Raw genomic sequence first — 9,326 nt, forward strand, 5'->3', positions numbered from 1 at the left:
TGTCAAATCCATCTTAGTTGCCAGGCAGCCGCAATGCTCACTGTGTTATTAACCTAATCCACGAAGGAGGTAAAGTCTCATAAAATGCTAACAACAGAGAAATAAGCAGTGGCAAATAATGAGATTTGCTTGTCATGAGAGGTCCCGCTGTGTGCGTGGTTGTGTTACTGCAAGATGACAGGGGGCTGTTGCTGAAGTTGGCATAGTCAAGACGCACATATATCCTGTGAGATAAAGGCTTCAGTAATACTGACTGTACTACTAATGGTGCAACTAAAAGAGACCCGTATCTCACAACATGTGTTTCCTCTGTCAGGAAGGGTGGGGGCCTCTGAGTGGGGGTGTCAGGGAATAGCTTGATACAGGTGCCAACAAATGTGAATACAACAGGAAAAAGGCGGTGTGCCATTCCTGGCTTTCCACTCAAGCGGAGCAGGGCTGATAAAGCAGTGATTGCCCTGTTTTAATGGTCTTAGTGACTCAAATGTTGATTATTTTTCTTCTAAAATCCCAGTTTGTTGCTTTTGTATACTATGCAGTTATTATATGCTGGTGTTTGCATGGAAATAAAGATGTTTACACAGTGCCATGCACAAGATTTGATTGACTTAAACTCACCTTAATTTAGACGCAGGGGATTTAACTGAAATATATTGGTTAATATGATGTTTGACCACGGCTGTTTGGGGCATAATCTATAATTGTTCATCGATTTTTGTTATATTCTCCAAGCTTGTATAGATCGCATAGATGGATTTGGCCATTTTGTAGCCATGATTTGTGACAGTTCCTTGCACCAGTTGTTTGTGGCCTTACTGGGCAACTGTGTAGTACAGCATAAAGCTAAATCCAGTGCCACTTTAACTGTGCAGGTGCACGGACATGCGTTGCTCTCCTTCATCCTCTGTTTCCCTTGATTGTCAGTAGCGCTCATTGAACCAGGCTCAAGAGGATTTCCACTGATTCCAAACAAAGAGCCAAATGGGATTAGCTGATCCTTAAGGGTTCCCAAACTCCTCCATTATCCCTGCCCTGTCTCCCTCCTGCATGTTGCCAAACCGCAAAAGGCTGGCTTTTTCTGAACAGCAGATATTAAAGATTTCCACCTTATTTTTATTTCCTCCCGTTTACATTATTAGTGTTCACAGCTACATGTGTAACTGCAGACCTTTGATTACACTTTCACTTAAACCCTGTATCACGCTCTTCTGCATGTGACCATGGTTACGCTCTCCTCCGAGGGTGCAATGTGTCAATTTCCTGGTATTCTTTGTATTTCTCTCACCTGAGACCTTTTACAACAAGACCAAAAAACATTAGCAATCACTAACAGCTTCTAAGGGGAGTGTCGACACTCGGGACTTAGCCCATCAGGATCTTCTGATTAGTAATCCTGTAGGTGATGCTGTCGTACGTCTGGCTCCATGGCCCACAGCATTATGTTGAAGACCACAGTACAGTGGGAGTTGTACATATAATAAACTAACTAGTGTCTGTTGTAGGTTTTTTGTTAAAGCATCACGGCAGTGTTTAGTAAGTCCACTGTTGGAAGTATTTAATCCACCCTGTCTAAATGGCTTTCACTGAAGGACTTTTGAAAAAAATCTTAGAACAGACCATCTGTTGGAGTTTTCCGCCCTAATGCTGTGTGAGGATATAATTAATTAAATGCTCCAAACAGAAAGAAAACCACCTGGATTAATGATTAATTGCTGTTCGGTCCTTTAAAAAAAAAGGATATATCTTGTGTAATGCTTAAACTACATGTTAATGAGTAGCGAGGACTGTGTTATCATGAAACTGGCTTTAAAAAAGCTTGTGTTAAGCTGTCTCTTAATCAGAACAAATGCTGGAAATAACAGTCTGGTTACATGTTACAGTGAAAGCCATCAGGATGGCCAAATGGCACATATCAAATGGTTGAAAAATCCCTTAATGGGAGCCTGAGGTTCAGCCTGAAGTCATCCAGACTACATGTTATTCCTCCCATTGTTCATATTTTCTATCTGGATCTGCCGTGCAGTCTCAGTCTATAAATTAGCAAGTTTGAAATACTCTGTGTACTGTGAAAGAACAGCATCATTGTCCTGAGGCTCAGGGCAATCTGAGCATTTACCTCTGACTGGTGCTAAATTCGTGAAGTTTATCCTCAGGTACATTTTCAGAATCCAGACTAAATGACCCATTTAATGATCCGGAAACATTTAAAACAATTCTGAGTCAGTGGTTGTGACAAAGTGTGTCTGTTTCTTCCCATCATGGCCCGTCATGCCAGGCCAGCATGGGCTTGTTTCAGGAGCAGACAGCTTTCAGCTTTCCTCATGCGTGTCAGAGCCTGACCGTAATGACAGCACTCTGTCTAACATCTCATTCACACCTGGGTGCTGGCCTCTTACCTCCCGAGAGATGTTTAAACTCTAAGTTCACTATGATGCGACATGACCCCATCGGCATTGTTTGGCTCAGTTTGACACGTAGTTCCTCTCGCGTTCCTACCTTAAACTGAAATAACCTGAACGAAAATCAGTCTTGCTCACAGTATCGCAGTATAAGCTGCCAAGAGTTCTCATGCTTGTAATTTGGATGAGTTTTAGAGTTGTGTAAACACTGTGACGGCAGGGTTCTTCTAACGCTCGCTTCCTCTTAAGGCAGCACATGGGTCACCTCTTCTTCCTGTGCTGGAAAAGATGATTTTCACTCGGAGGCTCTGGAAATGACGCTTGTGTATCAAACAATGGCTGGTTTATCGTCCCAGTGATCATTACGAGTGCAGGCCATTGCCACTGAAACACTGTATCACACGGCAGCAGTATAATCCTTTTGTGCTTCTTCAATAAAGGAAAATTGTGTCATAATGCATAAGTAACCCATGATTACACAATATTTCCCATCATTCATTAATAATGTGTCGTGAAGGGCTTATGGTAAATTCAGTTAATCCTGTGGGTTTCCATGTTGTATCATCACTTGCCTGTAGGTGGCAGTGACTTCTTTCATACTCTGTTTTGTATCTTTTACCTCTGGACAGAGCTTTTCAGTATCCCCTTACAGCATTCCCACACATCTGTGTGATCACTGTTTAATTGGCTTCTTTCTGCCTCCATCTGACGCAGACATGAAGTCAATCTGAAAACAATTTTTTATCACAAATGCAGCTTTTTTTGTTGCTTTCTTGGACGTGCTTCAGTCGTTCATCGTTCGTGTTTGCATGTTACAAAAACAATAATAATAATAAATAAATAACTGAAGGCAGCATAAATTGTGTTACTTTTTGCCAAGGGTAATTTTAAATATGCAATGTGATCGATTGTGTAAGTCCTTGATACCATAAGTAGCAAGTATTTTGTGATAGGATTGTTTCATGTTGTGTTTTCTGAAGCCAGAACACTGTTGGAAGGACTAAGAGGATGACTGCAGGCCCTGCAGGGCTTTGGCTCTGCTTCAGACCATCTCTGCTGGTGTTGCAGCAAAGGCTGTGAAAGGCACTCACTGGTTGAAGCATACATTAATGATTAACTAAACCAACTGCAGCAAGCCACACTGCAGATCCAGCAGAGCTTCATGGTACTCACGAGTGTAGATGAATGGCATGTGTGGTTGCAGCGTATACTTATTCTGCGCCTGGTGGCTTGACTACAAAGTAAAGGAAGCGGTACCCCTCAGGAAAATGGGTCATTTTCTTCTCCTGGGATAAATAAATGATTCCCAAAATAACAAGAGGAAGGGGATGTGGCCTCTTGTATTTATTTTTGCACCATTTTACGGGGGTGAGGATAACCTGGGTGTCAGCTACAGGTCAAAAGGAGACTTTGATTGAATCCAAGTAGTAGTTACATTTAAAAAACTAGAAGAAATACTTGCAATACTCTCCCCCAGACAATGATTGAAGTCTCTCCCATTCGACATGCCCATCTAAAGCATTTTGTAGGTTGTAGTGTAAACTTAGCATCTAAAAAAGTGAAGTAGTGAGATTCCAGACTTATCTCTGTAGCCCACCCACATGTGTAACTGTAGGGCAGTACCCATGACTCGCCTTGTAAACAAAAACTCTTGAGAAGCTGATTCTAATGTTTACATAGGACGCTTAATATTTCTTAATAGCACTCCTGGCTTCATCCTCCTTCAGTAAAATTGAACTCCTTCCATTTGTGTTGTGAAACTTTGGAGGAAGGCATTACTTTGTCAGAATTTCCACAACACTCAAGCTTTTAGGGGTTTATTGAGTGATGAAGTTTGAACGACAGCGGTGGAGCTAAAGGTGGCTTTGTTCCGACAGGGTTTACATACACACATCAGCAGGAAACAGCCACTTCCCTTTCAGAGTCCCCGGGCAGTTCCAGCTGGGAGGCACTGTGTTTTATCTGCCCTGTCGTGCTGGATTTGTGGGTGATGTCACTGTGGTCCGCTGCGTACTGACTTCGCTCTGGACAAACAAGCATACTGAAACACACATACTCCTCCCTGCAGAGCCCCACAGTACACCCTGGGTATGGAAAGATGGCCAGCTGTGGACTTGACCTTCCAAGTCGAGAGGCTCCTCAGATGAGATGCCAGCTCCACCCGCACTCCCCTCTACTCCTCAGAGCCACGCGGAGATGTTTTTTTGTCTTTGTTGTGCGTGAGATAGTCTACTCCTGAGTGTGAAAGGGGAACCTCAAGTTTACGCTTTGCTGTCCACATGTGCAGGCTTTGATGTGTGTTTTTTTTGTTAAAATTCGACTGCACCCAAACCTAGCTGTTAACAGCTTGAAATGGCTGTATTAGTACAAATGATGTTATTTTGGGGCGGGTTACTGCAGGCCAGTGATGGCGTCCACATGCAGCAGATGTCGAAAGTGTTTGGTGAGTCCAGCTGGAGGAAAGCAACAGTTGCTTACAAAATCTCAGAGGAAGTGTTGACTGCAACACTAAGAAAGAATAAAAACCATCTGATCTGACGTCACAGCAGTCCTACACACACACGCATTACAGCTAAGCGCCTTGAGGCAACTGTTGTTGTTGTAATTTGATGCTATATAAATAAAACTGAATTAAATCAAATGGATTGGATTTCGGATTAGATCATTGTATTTCTAATTATTAATTTTAAAAACATAATTGACCAGCACGAGTATATTTTGGTTTTTAGTCGGGGTGGGTTCACATTTACAATAAAGAATTTGACTGGATGGCAAACATTACTGTCTATTACAGTTTCTGGCTGACATTTGCATTCACACTCAGATCCTGACAATTGTAGCCAGCTCACAGTGACTGTAGGGAGAAGGGAAACTGAAGTGACCCGTTGTTCTCATTTCCATCTCTATATTTTTATTCTTGCACTCTACTAGAGTAGCTTTGCAGGATTCACGGTTCAAAATAATCCCTGTTTATCCCATACTGGGCCTTTGTTCAGCTCCCCCGGTTAATCTATGTGAAAGGAGCCATTTTTACAGTTTTAAACCGACTTTCTTCTGTTTGGAAAACAGAGGATTTAACTGGCAGGTGGAAAGCTGTGGTTCTCACCGCCATAGCTGTTCACCTGATATGACATGACACGACACGAGTAGCAAAAACGTGTCTAAAATTGAGCATTTACAGCACCCTGAAGCTTTTATTTGAAACTTTGTCCGTTTTTATGAGCGTCCACCAGGCATTAAACGTCTTATAAATCACTCAGTTATGCTTCATATAAAACATGCAGTAACACTTAAAAATAGAATTTGTCCAAGTTCATAGCACCATGCCAGGAAGTATAGTCCACTGCAGAGAACTTAAGCAGTGTTGTAACAACAGCAGCAGTAATCAATGACGCTCCACACAGCGAGCAGTCCTTCAGAGCAGCCCTTATCTGCTGCTGCAGATTTGAGCAGAGCTTCCACATAACACAGAGGATGTTCACACTTGAATATCCATGTACAGACAGCCTCCGTGCTCCAGCAGCGTACTCTAAACCCCCCCACCCCCCAACCTCAGTCCACCCACTAGTCTCACTGGCTTGCCTGGAGCTCTAACTCATGATTTAGTATGGATGACACAGTCCAACTGTCTACTGCTGGAGGCTACAGGACCACTTCATTTGTGAGCTATAGAGAAGCACAGTACAGATGTCCTCTATGGTATAGGATTGATTATATTAAGACAGTGTGTGTCACAGTGGGTTGGAGTTGTGAACCTCTTTCTTAAAGTAAATGATATTGTTTTTTTTTTTTACCTAGCAGCTTTTTTTGTGAAGACTGGCAGTAAAGAGAAATATTACTACATCTAATGACCGACCAATCCCCTGTTTGACCTTAATAATTTATCGCCCTTACACCGCACTACAATTCTCTTGCACAACGCAGCCCAAAAACATCTTTCTCGAGCAATTTGGGGGCATGTAATCAAACATGAAAATCCACAGCTTCAAAATGAAGCGCAACAATAAACAAAAACATCACATAACTATATTTAAACCAAAGATTTGCTTGTTTTAATGTGAAAAAGAGCCTTTGAGCTGTTATTTATTATCAGCAAACACACGGTGTGATTGATAACTCATGAATGGGCGTCCTGTTAACTCAAACAACCTCACGGACATAAGTGTTTAATTTGTATACTTTTATATACATACTTTGCTCAACAGGAAACTAGTTTTCATTATGTCAGATTGGCAGGTCTGGTTGTAATACATATATTACAGGATCCATGTAGAATACATGCATGCACGTTATCTCCTACTCCTCTTTCTCCATGATTCAGGTGTTCATGTCTTAAAATGTGCCACGTGATGCACTAGATTCATACTTTTTCATCATTTCAAGAAATCCTGCATGCTGTAGTACCTTCGCGGCAAAATTGTTAGCGCCTCAACACAATGTCGTTGCAGACGTGCTCCTATGTGCACGGGGATATAATATTTAAAATGACCAGCTGTCACACTTAAATCAATGACCGCTTCTTGCTTGAGCGACGTCTTACTGTTGGTGCTCAGTAATAACAGTTCAGTGATGACTGACAGATGGTAGTAAACATGCTTGAGTCGCAACAAAAGTCGACAAAAAGAAACAGACACAGCCTCAAAGAGGAGATTTATGACTTTGCAGTTTTAGTAGTTTTACAGCAGATTGCTTCTTGTTATTCCATAAACTAAGCCTAAAATCCCTTCGCTGCAGCGACGGGGGGGATGGAGACAGGATCAGACGTGTGAGAAAAGGGATAAACCAAAAGAGGAAACGTATTTCCCAACAGATCAATGGGCATAATCATACTCTCGTCCCCTCCCTCCCCTCAGTTTATTTTCTCCCTCGTCTTCCCTCTCTTTTTCCTTCTCTTGCTGAATCCTCTCATCTGGGGGCTCAGCTGTTTTCCCCTGCAGCTCGTCTCATCCTGCACTCGAATGTAGTTCAGTGTGTCAAGCACCACTGAAATATTAACACAGCAGTAAGCAGAAATGCGTGCGAGCATTCGTAGCTTAGTGCACCATCGTGATGTAAGGGAATGCATCCCTCTCTCCAGATGTGTACGTGGGTGATCATTTGGGTTAAAGTGAACTAAAGAACAGATGAAAGTTCATTGCTCAACAGTATTAATAAAAAAGTCAATGCCACCATGTTTTGCTGTTGAGAGAAGCTTTAAGAATAATCATACTAAGCATAGCTGGTGCCAGGGGGACTCGCAGTGTTTGTGTAGCTTTAGGATGTGCATGCCACTTTGACAGTTGACTTTGAGGTCTTAAGGGGTCTTTGAGTGCAACTTAGAGCAGCAGGAAGTGAACAGACAGGATAAATAAACCAAGACAAATACTGCAGTGCTTCCTCGTCTCCTCCCCTCCCAATTCCTTATAATCAGGATGTAAAACACGAGCAAACACAGGAGGCAGATGGGATAATTGTGTAGGCTTTTAATGAGATTTTGTCCCACAGGTATAAAATGGGCCAAAGGTAGCACAAGGACTACATAAAACTAAAGATTTGCAAATGTAGAAGCAACAATATTTTGAAAGTGACCTAGAAAAAAATATTTCCTTTCCTGCTTTCATCTTCAGTCTTCCCGATCACAGTCCGGAGACATTTTAATCAAAGGCAGTTCTAGCAGATGAATCATTCCCTGACATTTTGAAAAAGCCTGTGTATGATCAAATTGTGTGGTTCCATTCCCAGTATTTCTGTGTGTTTGGCAGAGCGGACAGCTTGTGATCAAGTGCAGCTAATCTTTGGTCAGGAAAGTGCTCCCTATTTGTTGTCTTGGCCTAAAAGGCTTAAATCCTCCCATGTCCTCGGTCTGTTTTGGAAATGGAGATTTTTAGGAAGCCTTGAGTCAGGCCACTGGACATTTCAGTGCTTTTTTTATGTTTATTTAGCGTGTTTGTGTGCGTTAGGCAGGATTTGTTATCATATTTTCAGTTTATTTTGTGGTTTTACTGCAATATCTCTCGCCGACTGTTGTGCATATTATATAGCATCCATTTATGTGATTCATGCGCTTGTTTGGTCTGGGTTTTTTTTAGCTGAACTAAATAAGCATTGAGCCATATTGCTGCTTGCCTGACCATGGAATCAGACTCTCCCTCTGGATATGAAGGACTGCCTTTAGTGTAACCCACTTATTTTTGCTATTACTTGTCTGGATCCCTAAAGGAGTCCCATTTTTGTGGAGTGAAAATGAAATGGGTTAATTCGTTTTCGGTATGCAAATGTGGGATTGAAAAGAGGAGGCAAAAAAGGATTGGGAAGAATTTGGAAATCCAGAGTGGCTCGGAGGAGATCAAGCAAGTGACTGAATAAGTGAGACAGATGCACGCACGAGCCTGTGTTGCACCGAAGCTCAGCATTGGTTGAAGCTGCAGCAGAGCTCACACAGCATCCTTCATCCCCCCCATCCCTCGTTCTTTGCTCTGCCTCCCTCACTCACTCACTGTATCTCGCCTGCTGACTGAGGTATTTCTACAAGCACAGACTGGGACAGCCTTGACTCTTCTGCGCGAGGTTTGTGTGTAAAGTCTCCAGCTATTCCTCTCCCTGGATCCTTTTCCCATGGACTCTGATGCTCTCTGTGTGGGTGAGAAGTTGCGGATGTGGATGTCAGAGTAAGATCATGGACCAGAGGGGAGCTGGAGACAGTGAAGGAAACTGGGTCACTGGCAGGCTCTCCTGACTGATGCCTGTTTGGACCTGGAGGGATGGGGTGCACCACCAGCGCGGTTGTGTTTGATGGGCTGCGTACTGTCCTGGAGAGGAACTGTAGTGGCTACATCTGCAAGGAAGCAGCAGAGCCCACTGGACCGTCTGAGGCTGAGCGAGCGCTGAGTCGGAGAGAGTCGCGTGTATTGCCAACACCACGAATACTTAAGGTGTGTGTGTCTGTGT

General features: G+C 42.8%; 1 protein-coding gene across 11 annotated transcripts in view; it reads left to right on the top strand.

Annotated features, from left to right (window-relative positions):
• LOC146500647 (dedicator of cytokinesis protein 9-like) overlaps nt 1–9,326 on the top strand; it is a 72,686-nt gene that overhangs the window by 12,302 nt on the left and 51,058 nt on the right. For 3 of the 11 annotated variants that reach the window (XM_085134415.1, XM_085134416.1, XM_085134419.1), the window contains exon 1: nt 5,104–9,310. The exons of 3 other annotated variants lie outside the window; for them this stretch is intronic. In XM_085134415.1, coding sequence (XP_084990541.1) covers nt 9,140–9,310 — 171 coding nt within the window. In that variant the 5' untranslated portion in view covers nt 5,104–9,139. Of the gene's footprint in view, nt 1–5,102; nt 9,311–9,326 lie in introns of those variants that run through there. 5 more of the 11 variants (XR_014869683.1, XM_085134421.1, XM_085134417.1 and 2 more) reach the window with 3 other exon arrangements.

The sequence above is a fragment of the Neolamprologus multifasciatus genome, chromosome 16 (assembly GCF_963576455.1).
Source record: "Neolamprologus multifasciatus chromosome 16, fNeoMul1.2, whole genome shotgun sequence".
Lineage (NCBI taxonomy): Eukaryota > Metazoa > Chordata > Actinopteri > Cichliformes > Cichlidae > Neolamprologus > Neolamprologus multifasciatus.